The following is a 22532-nucleotide window of genomic DNA, read 5'->3' on the forward strand; positions in this document are numbered from 1 at the left end:
CCGGGTCGCGCTATAACAGGCCGTTCTGGAAATCTTGGGGCAGAGGTTCATCGTTGGCATCCAGGGAGTGTGTGTGCAAAATGTTGCATCGACCGGCTTAACGGTGCCGGAGATTAGCTGGTAACAGACGGACACACGGCCACACGGACACACACACACACATACGGACGGAGTGCAAAACATACTCTCTGCCCATGCCTTCGGCCTGGTGGAGACAACTATTACATGCTCCCACTCGCAGGGACACTCGCAGTGTCCCCGTGTGATGGTGGGATATGTGTAGCCTGGTTAATAAACCAGACCGAATCAGCCGTTGGCAAAAAATGTTTTGCCTGCCAGCGGATTACGGTCTGGAGAGGCTCAATTGTACGCCCATTTCCTACACCAGAGAAATGGGGCGGCCAATCGGGACACGGTATGCAATATGGGCGTTCTTTGGTACAGTGACTTTCAATGCTTGAGACCTTTGACTGACAGTAGCTCTGACCAATTGCGTCAAAGAGAAAATGTTTCAACCCGCCGCCCTGGAAATGAAATCCAAGCTGAGCTTCCCCAGACTAATATCCCGCGGTCCGTGCGATATTAGTCTGGTTTATTAACCAGGCTAGGATATGTGTGCTTCGCATGGACAAAATATTTTACATGAAAAGCTGCTTATTATGGAGAGGTTCCGCAATATTTATTACTGGCACAACGTTTCAACCTTTTGGGTGCTTATAACCACTTTGTGATACAACTAGTGAGAATAAGACTGTAGATCTCAAAATAATATATGGAAAACTTTTCTTTTTTAAATGTTTCCTGTAATGATGACATGGTCAAAATAGGGACCTCAAAGAGGTTCAAAAACAGCTAATTTATAAAAAATATATAGCACACAGTAGTGGGTTTGAGAGTAGGGCACAGGAAGAAGCCGAGAGGGGAGGAGTGGAGGGCCACGTGAAGGAAAGAAGTGAAAGAATAATATATAAAGTGCATAAAAGGTTAATTAAGAGGAGTTTATATTTATGTGAAATACTGTAGCACCTCCGCTACATACCGCCGACGTCTCTCCACAGTGAATTATTGTCATGCCAGCCTCGTCTCTCTCTGCTTCTCTGGTTATTAATTCATCACTCTCCCTCTCTCTCTCTCCGTACGGTAAAGAAACATCACAGACGTTGATGTGTGCATCAACGTGATGCATGCTTGAGCTAGTGTGAGTGCGCAGACGTGTACAGCCATCTGCATTTTTTTTCAAAATTTCAAAAAACATGGGCTATAACCCATCGTTTTTTTCATTTTTTCATTTTTGTCAAATCATCAAAAATGATGAAAAACGGCGCGCTATAGTATGCCGTATGATATGGGCTATAGCCCATGGTCCAAAATGATGAGAAACGAGGATAACTTTTTTTTTCAAAATTTCAAAAAACATGGGCTATAACCCATCGTTTTTTTTTTCATTTTTGTCAAATCATCAAAAATGATGAAAAACGGCGCGCTATAGTATGCCGTACGATATGGGCTATAGCCCATGGTCCAAAATGATGAGAAACGAGGATAACTTTTTTTTTCAAAATTTCAAAAAACATGGGCTATAAACCATCGTTTTTTTTAATTTTTTTGATTCTCTGGCACAGCTGGCCCCAAGTTCTAGCCTAAAAATGATGCAACACACGTGACAGGTAGCTTCCAGTGGGAAATGAAACAGAGAATTAGGCTGTTAAAGTCAAAGGGGATGTTGTTAGCTAGTTAAAGTGCCTGAGGTGTTAGGGAAAACAAGGCATATTCAACTCGCCAGATGTGTTCCTGTAGTGATCCTCACTCCCAAATGACAATCCAGGCAGCACAAAACACAAATTTATTTTTTAATTAACACAGGCCTATCAAGAGGACATTTAAAAGCGACATGGTTGAGAAATTACAATAACACTAATTAAATACCACATGGGTCAATGCTTCCTTGCTCCAGCAATCCTTGCTGAATCAGCTGTTTTAATTTAGCTGGTTTAATTGCCTATTTGTCGAGATTGAGTGTACTGTAAGTTTAATACCCTTATAAAGATGCTTAATTCCTCGTTATAAGACATGTTGAGTAAATGTCATACATTTTGGTATATTTAAAAACAACACTATTTAAGTCAATTGGAAAAGATGATGTGCATTCCGGTTAATATTGTTTGATGCAAAGATATTAATCAATTTGTATAATCAATTTGAACTAAATTGCAATATAATTTGTCATAAGTACAGTTTCAGTGGTTGGCGTTAAAGGAAAAGCCATAGGGGTCACCTACATCAGTAGGGTGCATTTTTCGGGGAACATGAAGGTGCAATGTGCACCTGCTATATAAATAAAGTTTATTATTAGTGTTTGCCTATAGGCAAGCATACTATCGTTATTGCGCTCCAGCTCTTAAATCGTTGAAAGTTTAAATTGTTTCAAAATGTTTAAATTGTGCAAGCATAAACTCTCATTCTCCCCTCCGATTGGCCAGTGATTCGGAACTCTTCCAAATTTGACATTTGTCCTTCAATATTCTAATGAACAACATTGATTAAACAGTGCAGTTAAATAAATGTTTCCATTTGTGAGTGTGTGATGAGGAAGGCACAGCAACGCCTCTATTTTCTCAGGTGACTTAAGTTTGCGCCCCAAATACACAACTTCCTGGCTCCTCCTGAGTCCTGTATAAATTTGACATTAACTTCGTATGCCGTGTTACTTAAAACCATGTCTTACCTGGAGTTACAGGGCACCAGACATAGCCTTGCGTTTACGGAGCTGCACGGTGTGTTGAAACATCTCACATGGTACATGTAGCTATACCATCTGTCCAACATGTAACCATGCATGTCCATGTCATGGTGGAAAGCTCGGGAAGCTCTGGCAAGGCAGATGACACTGGGAGGAACAATTAACACACACACACACACACACACACACACAGCGAGAGAGAGAAGTGAGAAAACATTGTTGAATTCTTATTTTGTTTCCCAATCAAAGCTCACTGATTGAAACTTAATAGGGGGAAAACAGCATTGCTGTGCGAGTAGGCCTACATAGAAAAGAGGTTATAATTGAGGTTGAAATCGTTTTTCATAGGCCTAGTTTTTCAATCAAGTATATGCCTAGAGTTTTTTCTGAAAAACATGTGCATAGCTTCATTCATAATCATAGGCAATTAAAGTTGTCCTGCATGAACCAGACCGTCCTGACAGAGATAACTTCACCACTTTTCAACCTATCTTCATATAATTGGTCCTCACTAATGATCATGATAAAATAGCAGTTTTAATAAGGGGTGAGCTCTAAAAGTGGTCTTGAACCACTTGAAAAGAGTTTTTCTTTTTTTTCATGCCACTTTTCAAGTGGAAAATGGAAAATTTGAAAAATACCACTTTTTCAAAGTGGCACATAGCACTTTTTCAAAGTGGCATATACCACTTTTTGTGGAGCGGCATGCCAAAGACCACTTTTGGAGCCTATGATGAGGTCACTGGTGGACGGGTTTCTGAACTGCCAACAGCCCTCCTGTGAGACACAGACTGACTAGGAAAATAATTGTGCTATTTTATCATGATTCATGAACGTGAGGACCAATTATATGAAGATAATGTGTGTGTGTGTGTGTGTGTGTGCGCGCGCGCGCGCACGCGTGCGTGCATGCGCATGTGTGATCGTCACAGTTTGATCCCAGTCTACTGTGAGTCTTGCAGATGACATTTTGCACAGGTGAAAGGCCTTTGTATTTGCATACACAAACATATTTAAACATTGTACCACTGGGGCCCTAAAAGGCTAACTTAAGAATTGGAAAACACTAAAAGCATCAAACAAAGAATTATCAAGCTTACATAAGATTGTTTTTCAAATATGTAAGCTTGATAATTATTTGTTTTCTTACATACGATTGTTTTTCTTCTTCCCTCTTCCCTGCAGCCCTGGTAAGGTGTATGTAATGTGTATGTTAAGCCCTGCCCCTACGGTTCTGCCTCTGCCCAGATGGGTGTTGGCATACATTGGCACAGCTCGGGGATGGCATACCTCTGTGTATAAAATGTAGTAAATGGACAATGTGGAAAAGGGGTCAGGCAGAGGAGCACAGCCATGGGCGCTTCCCTAGACATACACCTGCTTTCAAACCTGCACTTGACCATGATATTGTTCTCTTGTTCTTTCTCTTTTTTGTCTTCCTCGCCTTCCTCTTCTTGTGAGTTACAGTTACAGGCCCAGTTTAATCTCAACAGACTTTACAAGGCCGGGGACTTTGTTTTGGGTGGCTTGTTTATGATCCACTCCGCTTCCAATCTCCTCGACACTCCCGAGCCGTCATTCACCTCCAAGCCGCAGGAGCCCACTTGCTATAGGTGAGCCTCACAAGTACAGTACAACAGCAAGAAAGAGAACTTATTTTGAATAGACAGTAACCGAGGGTATTTCTACATAGATAAATATGGTTACAGTGGCATTTTGTGTGCTAGTTTTGACATTCCAGGGTTCCGGCAGGCCCAGACCATGGCTTTTGCCATTGCTGAGATCAACAGAAACCCCAGCCTAGTACCCAATGTGACTCTGGGATACAGCCTCTATGATAACTGCAACATACTTGGAGCTGGATTCCGTGCAGCATTGTCATCGGTCAGTGAGGTGAGAGAGGATGTGCTCTGTGTTGGGGCCTCACCAGTGCTCGGCATTGTGGGCGATTCTACCTCAACACATTCTATTGCCATCTCTAGTACATTAGGTTTGTACAGAGTGCCCCTGGTAAGTTTCCTACCATCACAAGTGTTGTATATCCCAGGGGTAGGCAACCTAAGGCACCAGTGCCAACATTGGCACAAAGGAGGGTGATCACTGGCACACTGGCAAGTGTGCCCTGAGTCTAATGATCATTATAACGTGAAAGAAAATATTTTAAAAGAAGGATGATAAGTATATATGATATATGTTGACATTTTTCACGTGGTGTCATTCAAATGAATTAATGTTGATATGGCACACTGACTATCTAGAAAATAAAAACAAACAAGGTTGCAGACCCCTGGTATATCCTATGCTTAATTTTGGTTATTTACAAAATATGAGCTTGAAAGATTAAACTTGCAGCGGGAAATATTTGTCCAAAAATCTAACCAAATGGATGTTTTGTGCCTTTTGCAGGTAAGTTACTATGCCACCTGCGCCTGTCTGAGTGACCGGCATCAGTTCCCATCCTTCTTTAGAACAATCCCAAGTGATGCCTTCCAGGTGAATGAAAACAGACAAAAGATCTGTTGTTGATTGAAATTTAAAAAAAAATTGTTCCAGTTGATCCAATGTAGTTATTTATAGTTAAAAGCTCTTATTAATACTTTTCATTGGTTCAATATTTATAAAACTCACAGACCCACTTTCACTTAAAAAAGAAGAGATATAGCCAGAATATCCACTTCTTTGTCCATTCTCGAATCAGGTGCGAGCGATGCTCCAGATCATGAAGCGGTTCGGGTGGACCTGGGCAGGACTGCTGATTAGTGACGATGACTATGGTCGCCATGCCGCGCGGTCCTTCCAGTCCGACCTGGCCCAGTCTGGTCTGGGCTGCCTGGCGTATCTGGAGGTTCTGCCCTGGGGCGCTGAGCCAGCTGAGGTTCAGAGGATCGTCACTGTGATGAAGAAATCCACTGCTCGCGTGGTCATTGTTTTTGTATTTGAGAGCCATATGGCTGATCTCTTGGAGGAGGTTGGGGCTATGATACATTCATTTAGGAACTCATAATTATAAGGAAGAAATGCGTTACACTGAAATGAAGACATGCTTTCATATATTTTCTTATGTTTTATTTTATTTTATCTTCTTTGCACAATAAGCAAACAAATTATCACAAATCTAACTGCTACAACTAATTGTTATATTGTTATAATGCTAACATCACATTTGTCTTAATTGTTTCTAACACACTGGATTATAGATGTGCTCATTTGTGTTTTATATATATATTATATACCAATATATTTTGTTCAACACAATCAACAGGTGATAAAGCAGAATGTGACAGGTCTACAATGGATGGCCAGTGAGTCCTGGACAGCAGCCACTATACTCCAGATTCCGCGCTACATGCCATACCTGGGAGGGACACTGGGTATTGCCATCCGTCGTGGAGAGATAACCGGTCTCAGGGACTTCTTATTAAAAACACATCCTAACGATGACCCTTACAGCAGCCATGAAAATAGCATAGTGAGCATTTTGTTTAACTCCCTCCGCGCCATTGCCTCAGATTAGTGTCAATTCATTAATAAAACGCTTGCCGCCATTGCCTCCGATCGGCGTCAATCGCGCTTTTATAGTGCATTTGATCGATCGAGCCATAATGCTACTTACGTTAGCCGGTTAGCTAGCTGTGTTGTTAGCACAGCACTGGATCATTCATCAATAGATCGTCGTCGCCATAAGAATCCATTCTATCCGTTTCTTTCAATCGCCTGTATCTCCTATTCCTTGTCCCAGATGGCATTTTTGGTCAAAACAGCGTTTCTTTGACGGCACGAGAGCCGACGTTGTGGAGGGCAATAGTGTACGGGCATGGATGCGAACATGTAAACAAAGGTTGTCTTGGACTCTTGGCAACGTAGAGCTGGCAGGGACAAGCTCACTTCCGGTTGAGGAAAAATGTGGCTTTTCAAAATAAGAGCTCAAATTAAAACAATGCTGGCGTGAATTAGGTCTAATTTCTCAATAAATGGTGGCAGTTTAAATTAATATTATCAATATCATGCAAGCTGTAATGTATAACTGATATGCGTTTTGAATATTCACATGGTTATTGTCTTTGTGGTTTCATCGTCTTTGTTCAGGTGAGGCAGTTTTGGGAGTACACATTTCAGTGTAAATTTGCACCCCTTCCGTCAGAGTGGGCGGATGCTGGTGGAAGGATGTGTACTGGAAAAGAGGACCTGGGAAGAACAGAAAGCACACTTTTTGATGTATCTGACCTCAGGCCAGAGTATAATGTTTACAAGGCTGTGTATGCTCTGGCCCATGCCCTCCATGCCATGATGCACTGTGTTCCAGGGAGAGGGCCCTTCATTGGACATAGCTGTGCCAGTTTGCAGACAATACAGCCGTGGCAGGTGGAATATGAATCTCTAGTTTGCCTTATTGGTAAAAAGCATGAAGGGTTGATATACACTAGTATAAAGTCGTATTTTCATAGTGTGGTAGTAAAAAATGCCAGATTTGTATGGCCCCTTTCAATAGCCAGAAAGACAAAACATTGCAATCTAAGTTTCTGAGCCAAAATGTTATTACATTTTGTCCATTCACAGACTTGGAGTTAGTCATCATTAGTCATTAATCCGCCAGTGCATTCTGGTGGGAAGTAAATGGCTAAAGAACCACTTGTCATGAATCTTGTATTTTGCCCTTGTGTATTGACTCATCGTCATTTCTAGCTTGTGTATTACCTGGACAGGATCAACTTCACCACCACATTTGGTGATCATGTATCGTTTGATGAGAATGGTGATGTTTTACCAATCTACGATGTTATGAACTGGGTGTGGCTCCCTGATGGCAGAACAAAGGTCCACAATGTAGGTGTGGTCAAGAAGTCAGCCTCTACAGGTGAAGAACTCATCCTTGATGAAGACAGTATCATCTGGAACTCTGAATCCAGAAAGGTCACTTTGGCATTAACTAATATCGAGCTCATGATGTGAATGTAATTTAGTTTATACTGAAATTGATCATTGTTACATTCCTCTGTTCTCTGTAGCCACCTCGGTCAGTGTGCAGTGAGAGCTGTTCCCCTGGAACCCGTGTGGCCATAAGGAAAGGGGAACCCGCCTGCTGCTTTGACTGCATTGCTTGCTCTGAGGGAGAGATTAGCAATGAGACTGGTAGGCTTACATTACGTGGCCATGTACAGTAGGTTATCTTTAGGACAATACTGCACTGTCTGTCCCTTTAACCCTGCCCTCTTTGTTAGACTCCTCAGAGTGCACCAGTTGTCCAGAGGACTTCTGGTCCAGTCCCCTGCGTGACCTGTGTGTCCCTAAGAGCATAGAGTTTCTCTCCTACCATGAGGCCCTGGGTATCTCCTTGACAACTATCTCATTGAAAGGCACACTTATCAGTGCTGTTGTCCTGGGAATATTCATCCATCATCGAAGCACACCCATGGTACGCGCTAACAACTCAGAACTCAGCTTCCTTCTCTTGTTGTCACTCAAACTATGTTTCTTGTGCTCACTTCTGTTCATTGGCCGTCCCATGCTCTGGACATGTCAGCTGAGGCATGCAGCATTTGGGATCAGCTTTGTGCTGTGTGTCTCATGTATCCTCGTAAAGACAATGGTGGTGTTGGCTGTGTTCAAGTCGTCCAAGCCCGGGGGTACAGACATTCTGAAGTGGTTCGGTGCTATGCAGCAGAGAGGAACAGTTCTGGCTCTTACTTCGATCCAGGCAGCAGTCTGCATATCCTGGCTTGTAGCTTCCTCACCAACTCCTCATAAAAACACACAATACCACAGTGATAAGATAGTCTATGAGTGTGTGGTAGGATCAACAGTTGGTTTTGGAGTGTTATTAGGTTATATTGGTTTACTGGCACTTCTCAGCTTCCTACTAGCATTCATGGCAAGGAATCTTCCAGACAACTTCAACGAAGCAAAGTTAATCACGTTCAGCATGTTGATCTTTTGCGCCGTGTGGATAGCCTTCATCCCAGCATATATCAGCTCTCCAGGCAAATATGCAGATGCAGTGGAGATATTTGCTATTTTAGCATCTAGTTTTGGAATTTTGGGGGCACTGTTTGGACCAAAGTGTTACATCATCCTTTTGAAACCTGAGAGAAACACTAAAAAGTCAATCATGGGTCGAGATACCAACAAGACATAGAAGCAGACATTAAATATATTTTGTGTATTCTTAGACCAGTCCCCAAATTATTTTGTGGGGTCCCTAGAGCTTAGATGATTAGCTACTGTAAATGGGCAACTTGTTTCTCACTCAACAGTAAACAAACCAACATACAGCGTAAACTATACAGTATACTAGCCTGGATCCAGCCCCGCCCACTCTCTCAGGCTAACAGTATACAGGGTATCTGCACATTTCTAGTTACAATTTAATCATTCGTAAGACCTTTTTAATACAAAAATTGCCAAATTGAAAATAGTCTCATCTACAAGCTCACTCACATGCGACATCTCACAGCAGTGTTGTGAGCTTGTACAGTAGTTCAGCTATTCATCTATAGAACCAAGTCAAACTAATCAATGTAATTTAATGTCAACAATTTCAAGTGCTTGTAAGGTAGGGGGTCCCTAGTTAAAATAGCATAATTTGGGGGGGCATGGCCTGAAAGGTTTGGGAACTCAGACATTATACATGTATTCTGTAAGTGCTGAAAACCTTAATTACAAAGTAAATTTTACTACTAAAGTACTAATCCATTTAAACATCTATTGAAATATGAAGCTGGTGAAGTCGATTACCCTCAATTAAAGACTTTTTTCTGTGGGTCAAAGTAGCCTAATACAGGCAAATTGGTTAAAAATCTGCAAATCCACACCTTTATCCATTGTCCAACTGCATTATTTATTTTATGTGAAAGTCTTGCACTGGACCTGCCCAGGTCATTGTTAAAATACAGATTGGTATACCAGCATTTGGAAATGTGTTGAGCACAATAATGTTATAATAGTACATACTGGTAAACTGATCATGTAACTGCTGTAGTAAAATTGGCTTTATTATCTCACATAGTTTGACACCTTTTTCTCTGACTTTCGTATGATAGAGGTAGGACTTTGAAAAGCAGAATGCTGCCCTGTATATTAAAGTCAAACTATAATAGTCTACAATCCACAGGTGTAAGCACTACTTTTACAAATATAAAATTGCCTTGGCAATACCACTTGATGTTCTTGTGCATAAACACATGTTCCAAACCAAACTCTTGTTTTTCATTTTTATTGACTTTTGAATTTTGATAGAAAAACAATTTTAGTCGAAGAGACCGAAGCCCATGTCGTCATCAGACCCCTCGGCCTCAGACTCCTCTTTCTTCTCTTCTTCTTTGGCAGCTGGAACAAAAGAACAAGGGACAGGGTTAGTGACAGAGTTCTCATTAAGTCTCCCCATTAGAACAATTCATACACTTCAGTCACATATAAAACAAAATAACACCTAAGGCCATTATGATTGGCCAAGACATTCACATGCAGGTACATTGTGTATATACGCAACACTGCTAAGTAATTTCTCTGATTACCCATGGCTTTAACTCAGACAATACAATGTGAGCATGTCAGTTATAGGAACAGAACCCCCCAAATTAGCACTGATATAAAAGGGGTACAACCGAACATTGAACAAGCTGGACATTTATTCACCCAGGCAAGTGTAAACGATGCAGTCTAACATTAATTGTCAATAGAAGCCAGCTGTAAGTATAGACAGCTGCAGGCTGTACACCACTATCCTACATGTTGAAATATTTGCCAACTTAATCCCATCTGTAACAGTTAACACATAAACTATGAGAAACAGCCCCAACGGCTGTTTCTGGGGGCAACCTGGCTATAGCCAACAAATAAATAGATTTGCACACATTTACAACTAAATGAGAATGTATAATTTACCTTCAGGGGCAGCAGCACCAGGGGCGGCTCCTGCAGCAGGGGCGGCTCCGCCGGCTGCTGGAGCACCACCACCACCAGCTCCAACGTTGCAGATCAGACTGCCAATGTCAATGGTGGACAGAGCCTGCGAGTACACAATATTCAGAAATCGCAAAGAATGATGATAAAATATCTGACAGGACAGAGTTTACTGTACACACTTGAATGTTTTACAAACCTGTAATAGATTCATAAGTAGCATGAGCATTAACTGCTTAAGTCTCTTGTGTAATTCTTTGCAATATGTTGACGTTTCATTTCATTTGGGTACAGGCTTTAGTTCCGACATACTATTGGTCCGACAGTCATTAGACCGACAAACTAACCCAAACCACTAAACATAACGGCAAGCACAGAGCAGCGCATGTCGGACCCGCATGTTCAGGAGCGACGCATGATTTCCGCACGGCGGACCTTTGGTGTGTCGGATCTGCATCCCTTTCATTTTAACGTGCTAAAACAACACTTTGATCATTTAAGTGAGAAATGCATATTATACAATAATAATACATTACTTCTTGCTACACTATTTTATATCTCTGATATGTTGAAAATTGGCAAGGTTTCCCTTTCAGTGCGCTTAGAATTCAGTTGGATTGCTCAACTGTCATCTGAAATATACACAGTAAAGAGTGTATACCGGTATTTAACTTCATTCATTCCAACTCTGAGTTAGTTAAGAGTTAAATTAACACCCAAGATTTTACTGTGTAGATTGTTATGTTTTGGTTGTAATGTACAATCCTCACCTTGGCAAACAGACTTGGCCAGAAAGGCTCAACGTTGACACCTGCTGCCTTGATCAGGGCATTCAGCTTGTCCTCCTACAAAGGAAACACAAGAGGTTATGGAAGTTATAACTAAGCAAGACATGAAGATGTACAGTGTCTCAGTGAACAAATCAGGACAAATATTCAGTCTTATACCTAAAGAAAACATACAGTAAGCTTTTTTACTGCTACCTACCACAATATATATATATAACTGATAACAAACAGAGGTCTCTAAGTGTGCCTAAACCCTAATTTATAATAAGGACAGAACAAAGGGTGGGGATAAAAGTGGGACAGATTATAAAAGTTAGGCAGGAGGCTACAGAAACTGATTTTCAGAATAAGTTGAGTTTGTAAAAGTACATTGTTTAAAAATACAATTGTTTCAATAGCAGGCATTCATTTCACACAATAGCATACTAAATTAGGTCTACATAAATAGCCATAAGCCTTCTTAAACTCCCAGTTAGTTTCAAGTTCAACTAGACATTAACCATGATACATGACTGTATGGATAGTCTAACTGATATGAAAACAGAGGGAAACTAATACTCTTAATCTTTTACCACAATCTAACTCATCTGCATTTAATCCCAGAATTCCCAATACAATGTATGCCATGTACTGTGTACACCCCAACGTTACACCTGCACATTACAGCCTTCACCGTCTATCATACCATACTAGAGCTTGCCTACCATCTTATTGATGTTGTTAGTCTAACCACGTGTGCTGCCTGGCTAGTCTCTAATGCCAAATTGCCAATCCATCACAGATGAAACGACTACAACAATGTCTATCTTTGAGCACTAGCTGGTCAGCATCAGCACATAACAGAATAAACAGATGTAGTCTTCTTGTATGATGAACACAGTTTACACTACAGCAGTCAATCACACACACGCCAAGCTGATCTGCACGTCACAGTAGTCAGTGTGGGCCAATAGATAGCAGTATATACACATTCGTTGGATCAAGGATGATCAGCTCAGCTGAACTTTGATTCATTCAGTCAAAAACACACGTGCGTGCACTGACAGTGACAACAGAAACGTGGCCTACTACTGTACTGTAGCTACAACAACGGCGCCATTTTAGCAATAGCCAAATGCCGGTATAGTAAGAAATTGACATTAAAATATTATACGCGGTACACGGGGTCTTGCCGGGTTATGTGGCGTTCTCTCTGGCACTTTAGGAAAGTTTACGGTAACGTAACTGGTGCGTGTATGTGTTTGACTGGCTGCACGAACAGACTCAGGAGCGGGTCGCAGGCAGCCAAGCTAGCGTGGGAAGACACTTACTGTGACGGTGACTTCATCGTCGTGGAGGATGAGGGCAGAGTAAATACAGGCGAGCTCAGATACGGATGCCATTTTAGATCTTGGATTTTACGTTTCGGGCGTCGGATGCCTAATTTTCGTGATGCTAGTCGCCGGATTGAGGGCCTTAGCTTCTGATGAAGGACCGAGCACCTTAGGCACGTTGACGTTCCTGCTACTCGGAGGTTTAAAGCGGAAAGGGAAGAGGGAGGGCGGGAACTTCGTTTATGTACTCGGCGTCAGAAATGACGTCAGCATGCACGCACGCAACGTCACTACCGACGTACAGGGATGTCCCGCTCTGGGATGTCCCATTGAGAAAAAGAAAAATTGTGGTAGAATGGGTAGTCGACTCTAGACCTAGCTCTGGTCTAGAACTTAGATTATAATAGTATATACTCTAAGCCTAAGGTACAGACAGGTCAATACAAAAACTGCTAAGAGGATGAAACCAGAAAAAGCACTAAGACTTGATTACATAACGGTCCTCCACTTTCAATTCATCAAAAGATTTAAAGACAAATATTTATACACATCTATGCAAAATACAAAATCATCAAATACGTGTGGGAAACAAAAATAAATAATTGTGCACTGAAATTCATTTTGTACAGATCTAACCGATACTGACAACAATGTATACACAACACTATTATTTATTTTTATTTGTACACATTCTATAAATGCAGACAACCCCACCCCCCATTACGGCTACAGAAATTCTTCAAAGGCAGGGCTTTTTTGTATCTCTATTATACCGGTATCGGTATGTTACTGTTATTTGAGCCTTAGTAGTCCCATCTGCATTTGTATGTGATACTTGGAAGTGCAGATCAGTGCCATCTGCTGGTTGCATTAAAGTGTTCCAACCACTATATCCCCATTAGATTTCATGAAACAGGCTTTGTGCACAGTGTTATTTAAACTGTACTGGATTCATAAGCTTTTCATTACCGGTTATTGTCCCTTTCACTAATAAACCTTGACTTGAGCATCAACTGGGTCTGTCTTTTACTGAAAACTCATAACAGCAGCTAATTTCTTATGTTACGAGTCAGACAAACAGGGAGTTACCACATCAATAGGCCATCTAATTGGTTGGCTGACTGAATACAATATTTAGTAACTTAATACAGACCCTAGTAACTAGGTTTGTTTAAGATCATAAAAAGACAAACTAGGCAGGGCCTAGTTTGTCTTTTTTCTTTAATACAAGTTCTCAAGCTATTTAAAATACAGAAACATAACAGAAGAAAAAAATTATTGCACATTGTAGGGTCCCATTATCAGTTCAGTCCCTGTAACACTCAAGTCTCGACTCTGTGTATGATAACGTTCTATAAATAGGATGAACAAAGTGTGGATGCCTACATAATTGTCTTTATCTTAATACCGGTAGTTATCCTTGACGTGGACATTTCCATTTATTTTGAGTGTGCGACAGAACATGTGAGGTGAAAAATGCCACTCCACAGTCTCCACAGTTTACAACCATCCAGGGGATGGTTGTAAACATACTGTACCATGTGGATTACGGGGACATCTGAATGACATCGCTGTGCACTTCTGTTACAGTGTTGCGGATTTCTGTGTCTGTCCGTGTCCCCTTTTCTTCTTTTTCTTGACGATGTTTCCCAACGCAAGCTGAATGGCTTCCCACTCAAGAAAGCTTTCCTGGAAGCAATCTGTTGAGATCTTCCCAGTCTATTTCAAAATAAGGAAATAAACAACTAAGAATGTGCAACACATAAATATGTATCTAATTCAACTCCACATGACAAACAAGATGTACTGTAGGCTAAATAAGTTCAATACTCACACGACCAAAGTGGACAGTTCGCTGATTCAGCATTCGTACAAATGCCTGGCAGGACAATGCTGGTGTTGACATTTTCATTTGATTAAATGAAAGAAAAATGTCTGTGGCATAAAGTGTGGCGAAGTGGATAGCAGGCCAGAAGTTTCTGGGAATTGGTTCGTCCACTCCAGCAGTCCAAGCGGCTTTGCATGCCTCACAACTCAGTTCAGGCATGTTAAGATCATATCGTCCTAGAAAAACAAACACACACACACACACACACACACACACACAAAACTTAACATAAACATGTACACTTCGTACAGTGTGGCATACATTAAATAAGCATGCGTTTGATTTCATATACAGGGCTATGACAAACTAACCTTGAGGGAATTATTGAGTACAGATGCAAAAGGAAAAGGTCTTCACATCCTTACCTTCCATTGTGACCACAGCAACAGCCTCTCCCGGCTTCACCATCAATGCCTCTTTTGGACAACTACAAATGTTGTCAGGCATCCGCACAGGTACAAGGCGCTCTGAAAAAGGCCATACATGTGAATTAAGATAATTAGCAACCAATGGGAAATACATCATGAACGTTGGAACTACCTAACGGTAAAATAGATTTAATGGCCGCATTGCTGAAAAATGTATTCAACATATTCTCTGGAAGCTGATGCTCATTCAAGATCAAGCAATAAGACAAAAACAATAAATGATGACATAGTCAGGTGAATCAAGCGCTGTCTTCGATGTGCATATCTGTGTCCTCCCTTTTTCTTTCCTAACGTTTCCTTTTTTTGGTAACGTGTATATTTCTCTGTCACAACCTCTCAGCCGTTGTTTTCGTTCGTTTGCAAGGTTCTTTTGTTGGTTAAATCACTGTGATTTGTTATGGCTTGACTGCTGTACTTTCAGCTCATAACATTAGCCGCTGGCCCGCTGTTGTCAGCCGCTCCGCTCCCATAGTTATATCTAAGTCCGCTCCGCGTTGCAGTGACTTCCGTGGTGCGCGTGGCATAGCTTAAGAAGCAGCCAATCATGACTAGATCACCACTACGCGATTGGCCACATGAGTGGTTCAGACTCCCATTGGCTTAGGCAGTATGGGGTCAGACTCACATTGGCTTAGGGGGCAGTCAATCATGACTAGGTCGCTAATAAAAACTGGCCTGTTGTATGTCAGGTTTCACCTGAAAAAATGTTTAGGTGGTCAAACTAACAAGTTTAACGTGTCAGAGAGTTAAATATGTTTGTTAAGGTTCACACTCACAAACAAGGAACTTACCACAACGGCAAGGAGCCTTATCCACAATGCAAGTGGTTGGAGGCAATGGCTGGAAGAACCCAGCAGCCATGGCATCTCTGTTGTGGAGCACACGACTAGTGTGCCTGATGATGTCACATTGGGCACAGAGGAAGGGGCGTGGTTGACAGTCATGGCAACGGACAGCGGCTGGATTGATGGCACACTCTTGGCAGGTGTGTGGGCCGACGTTCTCTTTAGCTGCTAGACCGTTCAATAGCCGTGGTTTCGCCGCCTGCCGTTTCTCCAGAGCAATGCGCTTTCGTGTACTCCAGTCGTTGGAAGCCGAAGGAGGTGGCGGGGGTGGTGCTTCCTGAACACCACTCGAGGCCATGGCAATGTTCAGTGAGTGCTGGAACTCTTCTAGGAATTGCTCTGTTTAAATCATTTGTAAAAACAAAAAAACAACATGTAATTAAACTAAATTTAAACTTACATTGAGTTTACATTTAAACTCAATGCCAGATTATTACAATATAATATGAACGCATTGCTTTGTGCTAATGACATTACACACCAACGGGAACGTTTGGGTCCCATGAGGGCCATGAAATAACTTTCATGGGAGGAACAGCCTTCTGACTGCTACCACCAGGACCAGCCTTCTGACTGCTACCACCAGGATCAGCCTTCTGACTGCTACCACCAGGATCAGCCTTCTGACTGCTACCACCAGGATCAGCCTTCTGACTGCTGCCACCAGGATCAGCCTCCGGACTGCTGCCACCAGGATCAGCCTTCTGACTGCTGCCACCAGGACCAGCCTTCTGACTGCTACCACCAGGATCAGCCTTCTGACTGCTACCACCAGGACCAGCCTTCTGACTGCTGCCACCAGGATCAGCCTTCTGACTGCTGCCACCAGGATCAGCCTTCTGACTGCTGCCACCAGGATCAGCCTTCTGACTGCTTCCACCAGGATCAGCCTTCTGACTGCTACCACCAGGATCAGCCTCTGGACTGCTACCACCAGGATCAGCCTTCCGACTCAGACGAGCTGTAAACAGGAAAATAAAATGTTCATATTAACATTTATAAGACTAAAAAGGCCTATTTGCTGTAAGGATAGTGGCAGCCTGATTAACCTGGGAGGACTAGTAGACTTTACACTAACCATAACGAGTCTTTCCCAAAATGATGTGGACACTAACCCAGGCCTGAGGGGGAGCTGGGTTTTGAAGTGGTAAACTTCAGATTCCACAGTGGCTGCCCTACCTCCTGAGCCACCGTTCCTCCAGCATGACAGCAACTTGTATGAGCTTGTATTGTATTTTATACTGCTTCAAGTAACTGTATGCAATAGTAGTACCGTACATACCCTTAATGTATCTCTTTCAATTAACATGTATTCCTTGATTTGAGTGGCTGAACAATCATTAGATCTCATATATTTAATGCAATAACAATACTGACCCTGGTTAGACTGTTTCCTGCTTGAGCTTGGCCTCGCATAGATGACGTTTCCATCGCTGTCTCTCTTTACCCACCTCACCGTCGGCTGAAGTACCTTTGCCTTCTTTGCTGGTGGGGGTGCCCTCCATTGCGAGTCGGGTGGAATCAAGTCCTCAAGATCTTTTAGTATTTTATTATATTCTTGCTGCTTAATGAACTTATCCAGGTCTGTGAACAGTTTTTTTGAGTCACTCATGTTGATGAGTAAAACACAGACACAGAGAAAGGGGAGAGAGAGACATTAAACGTGGTTTGGGAGAGGTTGGTAGGTAAGGTAGGAAGGATCTGCAAGAGAAAGCAAAGTATTGAATGCAACACCCCACGTTGTACAACAGTAAACAGTCTTTATCCAGAGGCAGACATTCAAAATGGTTCATCATTACATACAATCACAATGACTTTGTTAGCTGCAGCCTGCATACAGACATAATTGAGCACACATAAACGTATTAGCAATATCATGGACCACACATTAATGCCAAATCTCAGTTTTCAAAAATGTACAAGCTCACAACACGTCGCATCGCGATGCATTGTACGCTCTTTGATCGACTATTTTCAAATAGCCCAATAAGATAAATCACTATAAAGTGTTAGTGTTAGGGGACCCCTGGAACCCCTCAAGGGTCCCAGTGGGGACTCCACTCATTTGGAAATTGTAAACAAATACAACATTTCTGTTTGCCTTTAGTGTTTTGCAAACAAAGGCCAGGGCAGATATGATACATATGAAATATACAAATGAAGGCCAAACTTAGTCTATACAATCATACAATTCTTTATAAACAAGCTCGCTCACAAGGCGTGTTGTTGTGGTTAGCTTAGCTTAGCGAAAACTTTAGCCATGGTTCACATGAGAAAACTTATATAGGCTACAGAGTAGACCCATCAACTTTCTAACGTACACATCTGTTCTGCCATTTAGTGGTGTAAAGATGTATACATTTTAGATACATGGCATGCATTTCATTCATGCATTGCCATTGCTAGATGTAGAATACATTGCCGCGTGCGGCGTACCTAGTTCAAAGCAGTTGTGTGAAGTGTGACGTCACGTGAAGATTGTAAATAAACAGCGCTGGTTCACTTCAAAGGGTGATTCGCAATGCATTGTGGGCAGTGAGTGTTGCCAAATCTTGTGAGCGAAATAAGCCTTATTGTATATAATTATAATTATTGTATCATAGAATGTAGAAAATAGCATTGTGTGTCTGTCTTAATGAATTGAAAATATAATATAATATAATAATAATAATAAAAACATGATTACAAAGTGGCAATATAAAATGCACAATCCCTTTTTGTGTTATACTTTCAGCATTATTGTATAACTGTAGGCTACCTCTGTACTTTTGCAAACTGTTAATCACACGTGGTGTATGTATGTGTTATAATATTTGTATGTTTTACTTAGGTCAAAGTCAAGTGAGCACAGTTCACTCAATATACAGTTTCTTATTTATTTTTTAAGTCTGTAAAAACATACATACTTCACAGTTCACATTATGACAAATATTTAACAAAAAAAAAAGCAATGAATAGTTTACAGTACAACATGCATGGGCAATACATACTGTATTATTGTATAGTTTACCTCCCCGTAGGAGGGTATTTAGAGATTATATACAGAGTATTAACAACTATGTGCAGCTTATAAATATAGTAATATACAAAAATGTTGAAAGTGAGTATATGTCATATTTCCTATTTAGCATTTTTTCAGACCATGAGCGTTAAAGACTGATCATTTGGGCGGTGGTGGCTCAGGGGTAGAGTGCCTGGATGGAAACCGTAAGGTTGCCAGTTCGAACCTGGGCTCCCCCAGAGTTACTGTCAAAGTGTCCTTGAGCAAGACACCAAACCCCTAATTGCTCCCGATGTGCTGGTTGGTGCCTTGCATGGTTTCCGCTGCCATCAGTGTGTGAATGTGGGTGAATGTAATGCACAATCTATGTAAAGCACCTTGGATAAAGGCGCTATATACTGTAAATGCACCATTTACCATTTTAGTGTTCCTTAATGTAAGTGGCAAACAGTTACCTCCCTCTCTAGTTATATAACTCCAGAAATAACCAAAAGTATACATACTACCGGGGTGGTACTATATATCTAATATGAATACTAAGAACTACATCGTATAAAGATACAAAATAATTACACACAGCAAACATCTGAGTGTTCATTTAACACAATGTAGAGTTCGGTACAACATAAATAAATACCAGTTACATTTCTGGTTTGTTAATTGCTATACACTTTTTGTCTCTAATAAAAAGTAAAATCATCAGTGTTAACTTACACCAAATTTTACAGTGCAAGAATGACTGTTTGATATTGACTTGGTCACTTGGCCGTTTTCAGGTTCTGCATAAGTCCATTCTTCCTTCACGTTATGGCTTCACGTTGTACTTCCCATGCACAGTAGTGGCGTTTCCAGGAATTACATTTTGGGCAGGCAAGAATGACATTTTGGGCAGGCAAGATCTGTTAATTGTCGTCCCCCAAAGAGATATACCTGCCAGACAGTAGGAGGAAGAAGGCTGAAAGGCATGCATTTGCATTCGAATGGGTGATTGAGGGTCGCGCTCTATACGAGCAACGGCCAATCCGCTGGCCACTAATAGTTCTCAGGTCTTGTTTTTGTCCTCAGTGTATGGATTTTGGCCAGGCAGAAAATGGATTTGGATTTATTGTAGATACGCCTCTGATGCACAGTAGCCTACATCTACAGTACAGACAGTCCACGGCCAGGGGTCACCAACATGTCTGTACATGGACAAATGTGTCCGTGGCAAAGACTGGGGTCTTGTCCGTGGGAAATTTTAGATTTTGTAATACACACCATTATTAAAATGTTCTTATTTTGATCATAACACCCAATGTAATACTGAATGTCAAGTCTCCATGTTTTCTTATAGAATATGTATGACAATTATTTAGTATGTTCTCAAATGTTTTATTTCCCTTAATCCTGAGTGTGTTCGAATGGAATCATTACATTCGAATGGTTTCATTCGAACACTCTCAGAGTTACAGACCTGTTATGGTCATTCATCTATTCATGTGTTTCTGGTATTATTTTTGTCCACTCATTTTGTATGTCCGTGGCTAAATGGAATGTTGACAAAAATGTCCACCACAAACCAACATGGCGATGACCTCTGTCCTCTGTCCACTGTCAACAGTTAACAGTCTACAGTACCACCTCAATCAATGCGGACCAGTGTGCTTACACTCGTATCCCAGACTTCCCACCGGTGTCCTCTCACGCAAGTCTGACAGACACTCTCCAAATGTTGGCAGGAACGAATCACCTCATCCCAGAAAGTCTTGTTCCATCTACCCTCCACACACACAGCCCAACACAACCCCCTCGACATCACAAGAGCGGTCCCAACAACGTGGCTGCAGTGCAGGGGGCACGTGAACCTCTTTAGTCTACTCCACCTTCCAGATGGCGATCTTGCCGTCCAGCTTGCCGGCTCCGCTGAGCGTGTAGCGGTCCTCGGCGGAGCAAAGTGCCGTGACTCGGTCGCCGTGGCCGTGGAGCTCTTTGAGGACCTGCCGGCGCTCTGTGTCCACGATGTAAACCTTCCCTTTGGCAGAGCTGCGGCCCACGCCGCCTACCCACACCTGGAGAGACCAAACAACACTGATTATCGTTTTGGGTTCACTTCCTCAGATGTGGTTGTGTGTGTGTGTGTGTGTGTGTGTGTGTGTGTGTGTGTTTCTGATTGCTTCTGTCTAGTTTACAATTGTTAACTTAATTAAAAGCTAAGGACCTATGTACATTTATTAAGTTATATCTCTATAGAGTACGTGACAGCACTCCTTCTACCCCTGGGACACAGATTATTTTCCCCATAGATAAATCTTAGAACTTTGTTCAAAACATTAACAAATCACACCGGCGATTCTGTCACTATCGTTTATGATATTGAGTATATTATAACGTCTGAGTTTGGAGAATTTCTTATTTTTTCTACTAAAACATTTTCACCAGCAGTTGATGCTTCATGTGTGTGTAGTGTAGTGTAGTGTAGTGTAGTGGTGCATCATGGGTAGTGTAGTGTAGTGTAGTGTAGTGTACTACTGACTTGGTTTTTCACTTTGATCATGCAGGAGCAGCCACCGCAGTCCTGTAACACCACACGGTGGCAGGGTTTGGTACTGTCCTTCAGATGCCAGACACACACGTCTCCGGAGTCTACGCACACACTCCACAGCTCTTCCCTCTGTGTCACGCACACGCACACACACAATATAAAAAAATTATGCAGATAGTCACCTTTACAGTCAAAGCCAGATTACCCTAATATTGTCTTCACCATGACCACAATTACCGAAACTCTGTCACATATTCTTAATGGTTGCTACGTATGTATATAAGGGAAGGGAATATACATACAGTATGTGACAAAATGTATTAAGCACATTTGTGTTTCAACTGACATGTTCATGAACAATAATGAGTATGTGCAATTGACCACAGTCTGGAAGAGGCATTCCTTACCAACGTAACGTGCGTACCAACGTCGTAAGGATGTGATTATACAGCTTGCCTACAAATGTAAACAGCTTGTGTTCATTTTTGGAAGCCTCTGTAATGTCAATAAGTCAGTTGTGAGAGGTCTGCAGATTGCAGAAATGGGGTGCGTGCGTGCGTATTCTACCTCAGGTAACAGCAGCATAGAGCTAAATGTTGATGCTTTCTGTTGCTCAGGGAGACTCAGCCGATGTTTTAATGAACCATTTCTCCATACCTCCATTATACTGTCACTAGAACCTGGAAAAGAGAGAGAGAGAGTGTAAGAATGTGTGCAATACTGTGCAATACTGTATAATAGATCACACCCGTGTGAAGTGAGTGGTGCAACTCCGTGTGGGGGGTCCTCGGGGGGCGTTCCAGACCCACAGAAACGCACCCAGGGTGCCGGCCTGGTTCCGGCGAGCCGCCCCACGTCCGAAACGGTAGAGAAATGACAGAGTTACCGTGTGGGGGTCCCCGGGGAGTCCCCGGAACATCCAGACCCCAGGAACGCGCCCAGGGGCCCAGGGTTCCGCCCCGTGTCCGAAACGGTTGAGAAATGACCATGTGGGGGTCCCTCTACTGTACCCTCTACTGTACTGTACTGTACTGTACTGGCACACCCAAAATCATCATATATACAGTTAATATGTGCGTGTGTGTTTGTGTTAGGTTGCGCACAGGTGG

At 42.0% G+C, this 22532-nt stretch overlaps 3 protein-coding genes and 1 long non-coding RNA gene across 4 annotated transcripts in view; 1 reads left to right on the top strand and 3 right to left on the bottom strand.

Moving 5' to 3' along the window:
* Positions 1–2716: 2716 nt before the first annotated feature.
* On the top strand, positions 2717–8873 carry LOC308332454 (extracellular calcium-sensing receptor-like; the record flags this gene model as incomplete). The annotated part of the gene is made up of 9 exons (XM_080788360.1): positions 2717–2774; positions 4482–4750; positions 5147–5233; positions 5439–5708; positions 6003–6209; positions 6827–7102; positions 7424–7651; positions 7747–7870; positions 7960–8873. 9 exons carry the CDS (start codon positions 2717–2719, stop codon positions 8871–8873), a joined length of 2433 nt encoding a protein of 810 aa, XP_080644486.1.
* Positions 8874–9934: 1061 nt separating this feature from the next.
* rplp1 (ribosomal protein lateral stalk subunit P1) lies at positions 9935–12945 on the bottom strand. Its single transcript, XM_080787599.1, has 4 exons — positions 12738–12945; positions 11410–11484; positions 10622–10745; positions 9935–10063 (listed from the first exon to the last, which is right to left on the bottom strand). The coding sequence occupies exons 1-4, from the start codon at positions 12807–12809 to the stop codon at positions 9984–9986; spliced, it is 351 nt and encodes a 116-aa protein (XP_080643725.1). The 5' UTR covers positions 12810–12945; the 3' UTR covers positions 9935–9983.
* Positions 12946–14331: 1386 nt separating this feature from the next.
* Positions 14332–15088, bottom strand: LOC308332022. Its single transcript, XR_013965649.1, has 3 exons — positions 14994–15088; positions 14575–14804; positions 14332–14459 (listed from the first exon to the last, which is right to left on the bottom strand). It is a non-coding gene; the product is annotated as an uncharacterized lncRNA (long non-coding RNA).
* Positions 15089–18769: 3681 nt separating this feature from the next.
* Positions 18770–22532, bottom strand: part of LOC308332204 (DENN domain-containing protein 3-like) — a 33434-nt gene continuing 29671 nt past the window's right edge. Inside the window, exons 28-30 of the mRNA XM_080787938.1 lie at positions 21991–22103; positions 21415–21552; positions 18770–20950 (exon numbers count right to left, since the gene is read on the bottom strand). Of these exons, the coding sequence (XP_080644064.1) occupies positions 20756–20950; positions 21415–21552; positions 21991–22103 (446 nt within the window). The 3' untranslated portion in view covers positions 18770–20755. The remainder of the gene's footprint in view (positions 20951–21414; positions 21553–21990; positions 22104–22532) is intronic.

Source organism: Protomyctophum bolini, assembly GCF_963924005.1.
Source record: "Protomyctophum bolini genome assembly, chromosome: 17".
Lineage (NCBI taxonomy): Eukaryota > Metazoa > Chordata > Actinopteri > Myctophiformes > Myctophidae > Protomyctophum > Protomyctophum bolini.

Bases quoted from the DNA above. Each gene is read 5' to 3' on its own strand.
- rplp1 (XM_080787599.1), bottom strand. From the start codon at position 12,809: ATGGCATCCGTATCTGAGCTCGCCTGTATTTACTCTGCCCTCATCCTC. The intron at 11,485-12,737 runs GTAAGTGTCTTC...TTTCCTTTGTAG, and splicing joins ACGATGAAGTCACCGTCACA to GAGGACAAGCTGAATGCCCT. The intron at 10,746-11,409 runs GTGAGGATTGTA...GTGTACTCGCAG, and splicing joins GGCCAAGTCTGTTTGCCAAG to GCTCTGTCCACCATTGACAT.